We start from the raw sequence: 15358 nt of genomic DNA on the forward strand, positions 1-15358 counted from the left end.
TTTCCTCCTGCTTATATTTCAGGAAACTGCATTAAAAAATAGTTGTTGGAGATTATTTGAGTAGACTGGATTTGGAAGCAGGGAATAGGACACTTCAGTGGGACAGCATGACCCTGGTTTAAATCTTGTCATAGCCCAGATGGCAAGCTCAGTTCCTGGAATTCTAAGGAAGCTCCTGGCAGATCTTAGAGAGGTTCATTCATTCTTTCACTTATTCAACAGATACTAGCTGTGTGCCTGCCATTTGGACAGTATTGAACTGGGTACCTTGTGTAAAACAAAGAACCACAAGCCACGCTTCATGCCTTCAAAGACCTCACAGTCTAGAGGGAGACAAAACTTAAAAAATGGAGTGAAAAATAATTAACATGCACTGGTTGTTTATGCTCCATATCATGCATGTGCTTTAGAAGCTTCTTCTCATTTTATCTTGAAAACAACCTATGGGGGGGATGCAGTTATTTCCCGGGGAGACATGTCATATGCAAAGAGAAAAACTTAAAAAAATGGAGTGAAAAATAATTAACATGCACTGGTTGTTTGTGCTCCATATCAGGCATGTGCTTTAGAAGCTTCTTCTCATTTTATCTTGAAAACAACCTATGGGGGATGCAGTTATTTCCCACGTTTGCTAGTGCATGTTAAGAGAACATAAGGACTCCATCCAAGGTTATGCAGCTGACACATGGCAAAGTCTGGAGTCCCCACTGTTGACTCCAGGCCACCTCCATGGTTTAATTGTACTAGTTTAAAAACTGAATCACAAAGAACAGAAATGGGAAACATGCTGTCAGAAAATATTAAGTAATACCCATAGAAGTAAAGATGAAGAGGGAGAAAGTAATGAAACAGCCAAGATGCAAAGGGAGCTGAGGAAGAAGAGGGGGGAAGGGCAACATCAGAGAGGGAGGAGGAAACCAGAGTGGGACACCAGGATTCAAGGGAACTGATACTTTGAGGGACAGGAATGCCACTGCAGTGTGATCAATAGAGATGAGAATGGAGAAAAAAGTCTTGGCTTGGCCAGCACCGGTTTGGCTCGGTGGATAGAGCGTTGGCCTGCGGACGTCAGAAAATATTAAGTAATACCCATAGAAGTAAACATGAAGAGGGAGAAAGTAATGAGACAGCCAAGATGCAAAGGGAGCTGAGGAAGAAAAGGGGAGAAGGGCAACATCAGAGAGGGAGGAGGAAACCAGAGTGGGACACCAGGATTCAAGGGAACTGATACTTTGAGGGACAGGAATGCCATTGCAGTGTGATCAATAGAGATGAGAATGGAGAAAAAGTCTTGGCTTGGCTATTAGGTTATTATCAACATTCCAGGGTAAGCTTTTAGAAGAGAATAGAAACAGAAGCCAGATTTTGTTGGGTAAAGTCTGAGTAACCATTTGTCTCTAAGTTGCTAATTCTGATAAGAGTCACCCATCAGGCAATGCAAACATGATAAATAGGCCAGATGTGAGAAGTAATAGAGAGTGGGGAGGTCTGTGGCAGACTGACGGTCAGCATTGCCTGATCTTTTAATTTTCCAAAATAAGCTAGAAAACCAGATATCCAGATTTCTAAATATTAGTTCAATTAAAAAAAAAATAAAACAGTTGAGGGCCAACTATAATATACCCGTGGGCTGAATTTGGCCTACTACCAGTTGCTAGACTCTGGAATTCTCTTTTCCGAAGTATAGAAGTGAAATGAGGAAGCATCTCAAAGAAGAAGCAAAAGTTAGGGATGGTTTAGGATTGTAGGTGAGGTGTGTGTGTGTGTGTGTGTGTGTGTCAAGGGCTGCTTGTTTTCTGTTTTCTTGGGGTGGGGAAACATAAACTCACTAAGGAGGAGGATTAAATAGAGAGAAAGATCCAATATAATCAGAGAGCTGTCTGGAAAAGGAAAGTGCCAGTGGGAGTGGGAGGAATGGGATTAGGAGGCCAATTATTAGAAAGATGAGATGATGCAAACAGAGTGATAGGACAGTTAGGAGGGAGTGAAGAGAGCCTACCTTGAGGTCAGAGGGCACATTGTATGCCAAGAGGGGAGTCAAAGGAGCCTGGAAGCTAAAGAGGTGACTGCTTAGGGGACAGACTGCAGCAAGAACGTGGGACAAGTAGGATTGCAGAGCAGCCTATGCCAAGAGGGGAGTCAAAAGGAGCCTGGAAGCTAGAGAGGTGACTGCTTAGGGGACAGGCCGCAGCAAGAACGTGGGACAAGTAGGATTGCAGAGCAGCAGTGAGGACCCAGCTGGCTTTCATTATCCTTTAGATTTTAAGTGAGCATCTATTTATGTGATACCACTAGACCAGCGGTTCTCAACCTGTGGGTCTCGACCCCTTTGGGTGTCGAATGGCCCTTTCACAGGGGTCGCCTAAGACCATCGGAAAACACGTATATAATTACATATTGTTTTTGTGATTAATCACTATGCTTTAATTATGTTCAATTTGTAACAATGAAAATACATCCTGCATATCAGATATTTATATTACGATTCATAACAGTAGCAAAATTACAGTTATGAGGTAACAATGAAAATAATTTTATGGTTGCGGGTCACCACAATATGAGGAACTGTATTAAAGGGTCGCGGCATTAGGAAGGTTGAGAACCACTGCACTAGACGATAACAGATACAATACAAGATACAGATTAGAATGAGACTTAATTGCTGCTTCTAAGAAGTTATGGCCTCACCATGGTCTATAGCTCCAACCTGACCCAATGGACTAGTTTCCCACATATTATGCATCACCTGCTACCATCATCATATCTGTGAATTAGCTGTGCTGTTATTTGCCATATTTGTGAATTATCTGTACAATCATTTGTTCAATAGTTTTCTTTAAATCATCTCATGTATTATATGTAGGCTGAGGCAAAAGTAGGTCTACAGTTGTGAGTATGCATATTTTCCATATGAACCACTGAAACTTACTTTTGCCCCACCCTATATAAAAATGAAAAAGAGAAAAGTGATTTTATATGTTATTTGCACTGCTACAGTATACTTTTCAAATATGTATTTTTAAAACATACAAAAAAATTTGACATTTTGCCAAAAGTTTATCGCCATTCCACCTAAAATAATTTTTATATCACAAGTAGGACATATATCATGTCTTGGGAAAGATGGGACTAGTTAGTTGGTTGAGTTCCTTAGGTCATTTAAAGCAAGAATTTTTTCATGTGGTCTTGGTTTTTTTATTCAGGCAGGTCTGAATAAAATGGATAAAAGCAGGCATCTGTTTGTTTGATGCTATTTGAATACCAAGAAGTTTGGAGCTTGACTGCAGAAACTTCCAAATTAATCTGGTTTCGAAAAAAATAAAATGCTGTCAAGTAACAGGAGGTTTGTCAGTTGCCCTGCTTACACTTTTCATATAAAACATAAAGGTTGGCAGATTATAGATGAAAGGTCAGTTCAGCAAAAAAAGAAAATATGTCAGACAATCTCATAACATAGGTGACAGAAAATGGAAGTTGGAAACTACTATTGGATTCTCAGGAAGAGATGAGTTTGTTGGCAGTGTGTAAATTTCATCACGGTTTCTGCGGCTGTTCATTTTGGTGGCTACTTCTTTATGTCGCGTCTCCCAATTTGATTTAAACGACCCCGAGGAGTCCTATCTTCCTGAGGAAGATTTACTTTGCAGCAGTTTTACTTTATTTTTTTTACACTGGTCTGAAGGGGAAACATGTACTTCCTTTTGCCTTGCCTCCCAATCTCACCCTTGCCATCTCTGAACCAAAGCTCTAAAATGGAAAAAGCGAGAAGCCAAGCCCTCTTGCAAGAGCGGTGGTGCATAAAGAAAAGGCTTACAGTGAGTCCATCATCATGAATGATTAAAGGGAAACCGGGCAGCTACAGTGTGACTTGTACAAATACAGTTGCTCAAAGATTCACGCTGGTAGGACCTGCCTTGGAACAGATTACCGTCCAGGAAAACGTTCCAGCCTCGGGAACACGGGTGAACCTGGGTGTGTCGTGTTAAGCCAGTGGGGTCACAGAGCCTTGATATTAGAATTGTGGGGCATCTCACAAGTTTCCAGCATGCGTAGTGCTTGGAATTTGCAGCCTGTTATGTAACTTTCATCTGTATTTTGATTGCAAGGAATTGTGCAAAATATTATCATTATCCGGGTAGTTTACAATATATGCATTGCACTCCTTATTGCATTATGCTAGTGCAGATTATAAGCTCACATAAACATGCATTTGAGAGAAGGTTTCTATTTTCCACAAGCTGTCCACCTTGCAAATAACTGAGGCCAAAGGCATGTCACAGCATCCTGGGCTGGTAGCCAAGGATACCCATTGACACTTGGCCACTGTGTTTTCAGTTCCACCTTTCTCTTATTTTCTGACTCCTTCGTCGCTCTCTTTAGCCTCCCCATTAACCTACATGCTGTATATGCTATTTTATTACTGTTAGACGCCTAAAAAGTGGAAGCCAAAGAAAAACCAGTAGCATTACAAAGCATATTTTAGCAATCTTAAAAATCCCTTCACTGTTGGCAGATACATTTGCAGTGTGCTACTGGGATTGTGGACTTCACAGTGTAATCCCTACAGTTTGCATTGCTGAAATCCATGTGGACCCATGACAAAATTTGCCCCCCCCCCAAAAAAAAAGAATTCTCTTCCCCACTAAACTTCATTAATTAAATCATTGACTCTGGCTTGCTGGTGAGGACCAGTTCTTTCCAAGTGTATCCAGTGTCCTGCTTGTGGTAACTTTCACTCTTCCTGGGATAGCAGGGAACATTCATTTTGCGTTGGACCCAGGAGCCTCGGGAAGCTGGAATTACAGGCACCATTGTCCCGCCCTTTTTTCCTTTCAAAATAAAATGAAATGAGTAGCAGCCCAGCGGTGAGGCTTGAGGAATGGGTAATGAAAACGAATAGAAAGGGCATTAATTTCAGGATGGGGACAGCTGCCCGACACTATCTCCCTTTGGATTTTGGTTCTTATAGCATCACGGTGAGTTATTAATATGTATGATCTGTACTTTATTCAAACATTATAAATCTATGCAGAAGTCTGGTGTTTGGGTTTTCCTTTATAGCTTTCATTCTTCTTCCCAGAATTATCTCATTTCGATCGAGAAACTTTTGCATAAAAAGCACACACCGAGAACTCCCATTTCCATTCCATAAATATTAAAAGGGGGTTAAGCTTTACAGTTTCTTTTCCCATCCCCAGTGGGTGGAAAGTTAGCCTGCTAATGGGGGGAGGGAGAGGCATTATTAATGTTCTTTTTATTCCTGAGTCCAAAGGTAGACTTTAACTTACATATGAAATTATATTACGGAGTTCCTTTCATTTGTTTAAATTGTGGAATGCTTGGCTGTGCCACGTTTTTTATATGAAGGATATGTTAAAAATCTAGCAGTTATCTAAGTTGTTAAGAATAGTTGGTTCACATATATTTTATTAAAGTACGGTTGGCGTGCAATATTATATTGGTTTCAGGCATAAAACATAGTGATTCTTTGTCTACATGCCTTACAGTGTGGTCTGCTTATTTTTTGAGGACTAAACCAAGTCCAGACCTCTTTTAAGGATCGTGATTTAAAGTGTTTTTTGCTGGATTCATCACAGTGACTCTGCAGCATACAGAAGAGGGAAATGGAACCAGAAAACTTAATGTCTTCTTAGTAGCTTTTTAGCTTCTTAGAAGCTTTCCATTTCCCATTTATTGTCATTTTTGTTAGCATAAAGGAGTAGTCATAAATTTTGGTTCCCATGGAAATATGAAGGAATGCATGAGCTATTTCATTTGGGCATACCGGCTGCTAATCACGCAATCTCGGCTGTTGTACTTCGTGATGGGAAATGAACGTGCTAATTGGTGCTCTTTTTTTTTCTTCTTTCAGGAAACCTGCCGTATGAATATAAAATAGTGATTGCTGGGAATCATGAACTGACATTTGATAAGGAATTCATGGCAGACCTCGTTAAACAGGACTACTACCGTTTCCCCTCTGTGTCCAAATTGAAACCAGAGGACTTTGACAACGTTCAGTCCCTCCTGACAAACAGTATTTACTTACAAGACTCGGAGGTAACAGTGAAGGGATTCAGGATATACGGTGCACCTTGGTAAGTGTTCATTCGAAGAGTCTTGCCCTCTGAATTGCTCAGCGCTAAGAAAGCGTGGTGCATGCAGACTTTGGTGCTTTAATGAAAAGGACGAGGCTGCAAAGAAACCTTCTTGCTGATTTTCGGACAGAGCACCTCTGTCTGGCACTGCTGGGGAGGACCGTGTTTATTGTTTGCATTGTGATGCAGATGTCTTTAGGCAATATCGATGGGAGCTGGGCTTTGGCAGATGTGGGTAAGGCTTCCTTGTGCCTCAGTGGAACCAGACGGATTTGGGGCAAGGTCTCCATTGTTCCTCTCCATGCAGATTCAGCTACTCTGAACATTCCATCAGCCTTCGGTCACTCATTTCCCTCTCAGCTGATAACTGGAGCACTCATAAAATACCTTGCTTAGATTGGGGTTTCTCAACTCTGACTAATACATCAGAATCACTAAGTCTGACGAAATACAGATTTTGAAGCCCTGCCCATGGAGACTGATTCTGCTTCCTGAAGTGGAGCCCCGGAGTCCGTGTTTTTCAAAAGCGGATGCAGCGGCAGTTAGGAAGTCACAGGCTGCGAGCGCAGTCCTAGAGTCCTCAGCACTGAGATCTAGAAAGCTGGGAGCAGGGGCATATTCTTTGGGGCCAGTCAAGAAGTATGTTGACCTTGGCTCTATCAGTCATCAGTTGTCTGGTTTTGAAGAAGCTAATTGACAGAGTTTGAGCCCCAGTGTCTGCATCTCTAAGGGGGTGAAAATAATACCCACTTTAGAGCGTTATGATGAAGATTAAGTCACGTGACATTTGCAATGGATTTAGAAGAGTCCCTGGTGGTTTGATTAGGATAATAATTAATAATTTCCTGGCCTTGGCTCTGCCGCTAAATATTTATAGGGTCTGGAGCCTTCAGAGCCAGATTTTTCATCTTTAAAATGGGACAGTTCAGATCATCCATATCAAACAAGTCTTGGGTTTTTATAATTTATGTAATTTTTAAGCATTCCATGTGTATATAGAGCAGAAGAATTAATTTTTACCACCCAACCTGGAGAAGTAATCCAGCCTTGCCCCAGGAGTTGCAGGTTAAGGCTGGAAGAGGACAAAGAGAGTACATTCAGATTGGCTACCCCATTCGACAGTTTGGTTTGTCCTCTGTAGCATAGAAAGTTGAGATATTTTCTATTTTATTTGGCATCCAAAAGGACTGATGAGTGGGTACAGGAAGTATATCCGTGTTAAAATCAGCCTGGCAATGGTTTTGAACTCTTAACTGAGTCCTTACTATGCATGCCAGGCACTATTCTAAATCCTATTTCTATCTAGTATCTTCTTTATTCAAAAGACCTTTCTTTAAGAGATAGGCACTGTTATGATTCTTATTAGGCAGATGAGAAAACTCGGGCACAGAAAGGTTGAGGAACTGCTCAAGAATCACACAGGTACCAAATGGCAGCCTCCTGATTTGAGTCTGACGGCAGGGTACATGGAATGGCTGGGTGGCGGTGGTCATGGTGTGGGAATCAGAGGTTATTATCTGCAGTGGCTATACCCAGCTTTCTTGATGTATATCAATTAATTACGTTATATGTGAGAAGGCGGTAAAGGGAAAAGAGAATAAACAGCAGAAACTAGTCTTATTAAACAGGAACCTGAAAACGGACCTCAGGGTAGAGTGGGAGGTTGATATGAGCATTTCTGGGTAAACAGTAGGAGAGAGAGGGAGCGTTTCAGCTGCTTTTTCCTGACTCTCGGGTAGTTGAGGCATGACCTCTGACTGACAGAGAAGCTCTGTGTGGAGTCCCGGTCATTTATTCAATAACTTCAGATGATTTCAGAAACATCTTCAAAGGGCACAGAAGACTGAAGGCTACTCCTGAACATGCAGGACTTTCCGAGATCCCTGGGTTGATAGTTGCGGAAGTGATGATAGCAAACAAACTTCCTCCCTCTCTGTGCAGACCCAGACCTGTGTAGCGTCTGGTTTAGCTAAATCAGATTAGGGCTGTGATGAATGAGGGAGTGATTTTGGATCCTGGGGCAGATTTTGGAGCATCTCAAGAAATAAAAAACATACCATTGTAATTCAAATATGGGATGTGATGACAGGTAATTCATGTTTGGTGGTGGTACAAACTTCGGACAAAGTTTATGTCTGCACTGGATTCATATTATTCAGGAATTTTATTTGAATATTGGAAAAGATGGTAAAGTCAAGAAAATAGGCACCATTAGCCATCTGAAATGTTGTCTTGAGGTTGGTTTTGTACATATTTTGTTGGGGTTTCCAGAAAGTTTGAACTACTTCCTGCCTAGCACCTCACTACAGCAAAGGAGATCTTTATGTGGAATTTGTCTCATCCATAGGAATTGTTGCTACTTTGTCTTTTGACGAAAAATGCAGAGGTTGGTGAAAAGGAAATTTTAGTCTCATCCTATATTTTGGAGGCTTCAGGAATTTGGATCTTATTGTGAAGCTGTTTTGTCCAAATTAATATTCCCAGGACTGTTGATCATCTGAACACTGACTTAGGGAAGCTTCCAGGAGCATTTCTGTTCAGGGAGGGCAGATTTTCCCAGATATCCCACTTACTCAGCTCTGGGACCTGGGGTGCGTTTTTGAACATCTCCATGCACCTGTTTGCTCATCTCTGAAGTGGGAGATAGCAGCCTGACGTCCCTCACGCGGTTGTTAGAAGGATAGATGAGTTAATGCATCCGCAGCACGCAGAAGACTTCCTGGCATCGAGTAAGGCTTTGAGAAGCTGTTACTGATATAGTGGGGTTGGTGTTTCCAGTCTATTTTGTACCTTTGTCCACTCCATACGAAGACTATTGCACTAGGAGTCTGATGGGGTGGGTTCTAGCCTCTGCTGATTGGGTGACAAGGTGAGTCTCTTAACTTCTCTCTTGTCAAAAACAGGGGCAATGGGTTCTGCACTGGTCTCTTCCTGTGCCACTCACTTTAACGTCACCAAAGTCAGAATCTTCAAAGTTGGGATTTTGCGGGCCTGCTTTATTATTTTGATATCTTATATACATTTTTTAAACCTCTTTCGCTATTAAGAATTCAACTAGAAGCTAAGTTACCACTTTTCTCGCTTCAGAAGTTAGGTTTTCCCTTCCCTGTGATTCTCCCATTGGTGAATGCTTGCTTAGTAACCCATTAGATATTGTAACCCCCCCCCCCAAAAAAAAAAAAAACTATGGGAACAGGTTTACATTTGATTTACATGCCTTTCCAATGACTTTTTTTTTGTTGAGGAAATATTAAGTTCTCTGATTTGCTGATTTGCTAGTGGTGCTAATCGATAAAACAGAAATCAAAATAAGAACCTAGATACTAAAGATTTCCATCCTGTCATGGGTTTCTCAAAAGTAATTGCCATCTGACCAGGAAGATAGCTATGACTCATGTATCTAAAAACTGTGACTTGGTCTCCTACAGAAAAGGAATATTAGTCCACACTCATTACATGCTTACAGCTTGTAATATTACAAGTTACAAACATGTAAGGAGAGCTTCCTAAAGATCAGGGAGGATGAAAGCAGTATCTCCTGATTTACCATGTAGTGGGAACATGTATGTGGAAAATAACAGACAACTGCAGCGCTTTCACGTGTGTTTACAATTGGAGTGCACGGTACTCCTTAGATGCCCAAGGGAGGCAGTTTGGTTATGGTTTGTTGTGTCTGGGGAAATTCAGTGGCCCACACTGAAGACGTTGTAAGTGGGGTGCCTTGTCAGGGAGAAAGGTGCTCCCCTGGAAGGAGGATGAAAGTTGATGCCTTCCTGGGGACACCTCTGCCCCAAGAGGCCTTTTGACAGCTTCTTGTGGCTTCTGTCTATTTTCCTTCACCATCTTGTTATTCCAGGAATCTTAAAGGGATCAGGCAGGATGTGCTGTCGTCTTTGGGAGCCGCAGTTCAGCCACACCTTTTCTTAACTTCTCCTGTTATGTTTTTCTCCCCCTCCTCGGGGGACAGAAGAAAAGGGTCTGTGTTGCAGGCAGCTAGGTCCCCCTAGGACTTTGCTGTCCCCACAGGAAAGCTTGTGGGTTTCTTGTATCCCTCGTGTTGATTCTCTGCCGCCAAGTTGCTTCCTGATTTCCTCTTTACGATCACTCAGCTCTGTAACGTCTTTTCCAAAGGCTGAGGATGGTTAGAAAGAGGAGACAACACTCTAATCTGTCCAGTATTAGCCACTGTGGTAACAAACTGCTGGTCTGGCTAGGGTAGAGGGACAGTGGCATTTTTAAATCATTTTTTGTATTTTTGGTTACTGTTCTGTGCAGCCAGCATTTTAGTGCAAGCAAGTTTTGACAAACTCACTCATGGAACTTGGCATTTAAACACTCACTAGCCCCTTCCTTTTTTTTTCTGATTTCAACTGCTCTTTTGTTTCTAAGGTACTGTTTAGAGAAAAAAAAAATCCAGGTGCTAATTGACCAGCAGCCCAGCTACAAAAAGTAGAGTCTATATTGCTCTGAGCAGAGCGGTTGTGGGGTTCGGCAGCAGCCTGCACCTCGGTCCCCTCTTCCACAGCAGTGCAGAGCCGGTCTCCCGTGGCTTTTAATGAATATGAGTGGGGCTTTCCGACGTGCAGGAATTTGATCTCTGGGCTGACCAAGGGGTCAGGAACAAAGAGCACACTTTTTCATGTTAGAGTAGACCCAGGTGTAATTTGTCAGATTTAGTAACTGTGGAGGAAGTGCCTTAACTTCTGCAGCAGGAAAATTAGATCTGGAGCCTAGGCAGCGTAATTCTAAAACGGCTGAAATAGCAAGAGAAGGCCCATAGAGTTGCATTTTCAAAGAAAGTGTGAGTAGGACCCGCCCCCCCCCCTTCTTGCTTCCCCCCATTTAGGATCATAAACATGTTGAGTTCATTCATTCATTGAGATGTAATTTTCTCAGCATTTTTCAAAGTGGGAGTTAAGTGTTGATTCCACTCTGCGGCATTGGTAATTGTGCTTGCATACCAACAGCCACAAGGTTGCTCACGTTTCCTTGTTCTGTTCAGTGCAAGAGTGCTTTATGTTTACCCCGTCGGAAAAGCGTCAGATGTTTTAATTTCCAATTATAAGTTTTGTAATGCATCATGTACTTTGATGACAGTCTTCAAGTTCTCAAAATAGCAAACAAATTAACAGCAGATATTGAGCGAGCGGACTTGAAAATCAATTGGCAGCTCATATGATAGAATTCAGATTTGGGGATCGGTGGAATGGGCTCATTTATTTTATGATCGCAGTCATACTTTGTCATTAACTTGGCCAAAAAAAGAAGAAGGAGGAGGAGGAGGAGGAGGAGCAGAAAGAGGAGGAGGAGGAGATAAAAAAACCATCTCCATATTCAGCAGGAAAGCCCTTTCACACTAAAGAACCAGAACTATACACACAATGTTGGTTCTGTACCACGTTCTCAGGATTCCGGCTTTTATTCAGGAGGGTTCAGAAAGGTATTGGCACAGAAAAGGTCTGTGTGTGTGTGAGTGTATGTGTGTGTGTTTGTGTGTGTGTGTGTGTGCGGAGATAAAAAAAACATCTCCATATTCAGCAGGAAAGCCCTTTCACACTAAAGAACCAGAACTATACACACAATGTTGGTTCTGTACCACGTTCTCAGGATTCCGGCTTTTATTCAGGAGGGTTCAGAAAGGTATTGGCACAGAAAAGGTCTGTGTGTGTGTGAGTGTATGTGTGTGTGTTTGTGTGTGTGTGTGTGTGCGTGCGCGCGCGCGCGCGCGTGCATGCATGCGTGTGCTAAACAAATATGCACTCCGCTTTTACATGATTCTGTTTAAAGGCCCAGGCTAGCATTTCATTTTTCTTGGCTCAGGGCCCACAGACTCTCCCATAATGAAACCTATGGTCAGGCCTGTCCTGCTCTAAAGTTTCAGGCTCTGTTTACATTTTTGCCTGTTTCAGAATACAGCTGACTGCTCTTAAAGCTGCCCGGGGTCCGCTTCACTTCTGGTTTGACAACTGCCCTGTTTATTTGAAAAAGGAGAAAGCAAAGCCAATCCCTTTGCTTCCTACCTCCCATTGACGGCCGTGTCAGTATCTACCATTTCGAAAGGCGGTGTATGCAGACCTGGTGATGTTGAAGCCACCTCCTACCTACCTTTCCTCCCACTCTGTCCAAACCTGGGAGGCCTGTCCTGTGCCTTTCTCTGATGTGGTGGTGGTGGTTGTATAGACAGATGGGGCATAGAAGTGTTGGTGTGCGTATCAGCCACTGGCATACCTTAAGTTTTTGCCTGTGCATTCTGAGAGACAAAATCAATCAGCAGACAACGATAATAAACTGACATTTGGATGGTATTTTTCACTCAAAGTTTTCACGTGTTATCACATTTGGGCTTCACAGTCATCCTAAATAATTAAAATTTAAGTAGAAAAACAATTCTAAGCAATCAAAATCAGCAGAGTATGTATTGAAAGCAACAATAACCAGCATTTACAAGTGTTTATAGGTCTCCTTGGCATTGTCCCATGTTGACGCAGGAGATCAAGATAGAGTTTTTAACAGAGAAGGTGACGTGCCCAAAGTCACGGAGTTAGTTTGGGGAGAAGAGGGGCTAGAATCCTGAGTTCCTTTGCTGAATTCTTTAGACTAAACCAGGGTATCCTAGTAACCGCTGATGTCCCTCTGCTCCTTGACCTGAGGCAACACAGGAAGTAGCCACTTAGAGTTCTCGGCTGTGTCCATCTAGTGACAAAAGGGGCAGATAGAAGTCCAAGCCAGTAAGCTTCAGGAGCTCTCAGGACCCAGTGATAAGGTGCCTGTGGGGGGAAATAGGAATGTGGAGGTGACAGAACCAAGGGACGATCCATTATCTCTTACATGGTGTGCTCTGGAAACTAGGGTTTTAAAAATGAATAATCTACTTCTTGTAAGACCTGGACCAGGTCCTTCTGGTGTTTCTGCTCCATAGAGACAGCTTCCGTTTGCTTTGCACACCCAACAGGGGGGCGGGTGTGAGGTGCATGTGGCTTTTTCCCTCCCAGGAACCAAGTAGCAGGTGAGAGAGACAGCAGCCCTGGGCATATGCACCGAGAAGAAAGCGCTGGCCACGTGCCCCCACTGAAGTCAGGCCTGGCAAGAGTCCAGACACCAGGCCTGGACCTTCACGTTGAGACCCAGCTGGCTGGCTGCTGGGTGTTCTTTCAACCTCTCATGTTAAACTGACAGCTTTCTTTTTAACCCAGAGCTGCTGCTGGTGAGTAGAAGGGATTCTACAGTGGCTATAAGCTCCATGAGGGCAGAAATCCTGTTGGCTTTATTCTCTAGGCATACCCTAGGCTAGCCCAGTGCTGGCATGGAGTGGATGCTAAGTCCATATCTGCTGAATGAATGAATGAGTAAGGGTGGTGGCAGTAGAGGTGTGCCTGTGGTTGATGGACTGAAGGTATACACAGATGAGACACCCAGTTACAAAAGGAAAGAAAGTATTTCCAATACAAGATCTAGCATGGCCACCAATCTACAAGGAGGACCAGAGATGGTAGAATGTAATAGAATCAAACAGAGTGCTAAATTATATTCATGAGCTTCATGAACATATCTAGATCCTTCCTGAACATTCAACAATACAGAAAGCATAGCAGCATCTCTCCAGGTGTGCAGGTTTAGTCAAGGTGAAGAATGGGAGTAGTTGGACAAACTTAACTTGAAAGCAGTTAGAGTCTTCAAAGGAAGGCTCCAACAATAGTTTTAGGCTCTTCATTGCCATCTTTTTCCCTCAGATGCCTTATCTCCAGGTTGTGAGCAGCGTGGAAATCTCCGTTAGAGTTGGAGACTGCCTCTCCAAGCTGTGGTAAAGGAAGTCAGCATGAGGTGTGAGTTTGGTAGGAAGCTAAACCAGATGGGCCCTCAGCAAGTCCTTTGGACATTAGAAACCAGTTATCAAGTATTTAATATTCTCTTTGCAACGGTGGAATTCTCAGTGGTTGAATTCTTAGAGTTAAACTGAAGTCATGTAGATTCTGTGCCATTTATTTTCAAGCTATTTGGCAAACATGGATTTCTCACTTTATACTCTGAACACTAAGTGTAGTGTGAATTTCTCCAGGTGTTACCAGATAGGGAGTCCTCTGGGGCTCCATTGACAGTCTTGACCCATCTTTGCCAGGTTCCCATACACTGCTGCTGCTTTGCCTTCCAGGGGCGCACTCCTCCCCTATAGCTCAGATGTTCTCACAAGTGAGTTCAGGTAACTACATGAGTTCCTTTAACTCACTTACCTTGTTATTTCATTTCCCTGAACTGCAAATTCATCTGTCAAATAGGTTTGCAAATAATAATTACTATGTATTGAGCATCACCCACATACAGGTACTTCATATAACATTGTTTCGAAGCCTCACAGCAACCCTATAGAAAAGGTAATTTTACAAACCCCACATGGGACATGATAAAATTGGTTACAGAAGTTAAATAACTTACCTAAGGATGCTCATTTCCCAAGAAGTTCAACCCCACAGCCTTTTTTTCTTTTTCTTTTTCTTTTTTTACTATTCAGTATATATTTCATGGAATTAAAATGTAATGATGGTGCTAAGATTCTGGCACTCAGGAAATGCTCAATAAGTATTATTTTCTTCCCTGAAAAGTAGCAATTGTGTAGTTTTGTAATGGCTAGGTTTTTTGTTTGTTTGCTTTTGTTTTGTTTTGTAATCCTCACCCCAGGATATGTTCATTGATTTTAGAGAGGAAGGGAGAGAGGAGAGAGGAGAGAGGAGAGAGAGAGAGAGAGAGAGAGAGAGAGAGAAAGAGAGGAATATCAGTGTGAGAGAGAAACATTGATTATTTGCCTCCGAGATGTACCCCTACCAGAGATTGAACCCAAAACCTAGTTATTGCCTTGACCGGGAATCAAATTTGCAGCCTTTTTGGTGTATGGGATGATGTTCCAACCAACCAACTGAGCCACCGGCCAGGGCTGTTTGTTTTTCTTTTCTTTTTCTTTTTCTTTTAATAAATCTTTATTGTTCAGATTATTATAGTTGTTCCTCTTTTTTCCCCATAGCTCCCCTCCACCCGGTTCCCACCCCTACCCCATGCCCTTACCCTCCCCACCACTGTCCTCGTCCATAAGTGTAAGATTTTTGTCTAATCTCTTCCTGCACCCCCTACACCCCCTTCCCCCCAAGAATGGTCAGTCCACTCCCTTTCTATGCCCCTGATTCTATTATATTCACCAGTTTATTCTGTTCATCAGATTTTTTATTCACTTGATTTTTAGATTCACTTGTTGATAGATATGTATTTGTTGT

General features: G+C 42.4%; 1 protein-coding gene across 2 annotated transcripts in view; it reads left to right on the forward strand.

Moving 5' to 3' along the window:
• Positions 1–15358, forward strand: part of MPPED2 (metallophosphoesterase domain containing 2) — a 180962-nt gene that overhangs the window by 89472 nt on the left and 76132 nt on the right. For both annotated transcript variants that reach the window (XM_014545215.1, XM_005873070.2), the window contains exon 4: positions 5873–6098. In XM_014545215.1, the coding sequence (XP_014400701.1) occupies positions 5873–6098 (226 nt within the window). The remainder of the gene's footprint in view (positions 1–5872; positions 6099–15358) is intronic.

This window comes from Myotis brandtii, unplaced genomic scaffold (assembly GCF_000412655.1).
Source record: "Myotis brandtii unplaced genomic scaffold, ASM41265v1 scaffold399, whole genome shotgun sequence".
Taxonomy (NCBI): Eukaryota; Metazoa; Chordata; class Mammalia; order Chiroptera; family Vespertilionidae; genus Myotis; species Myotis brandtii.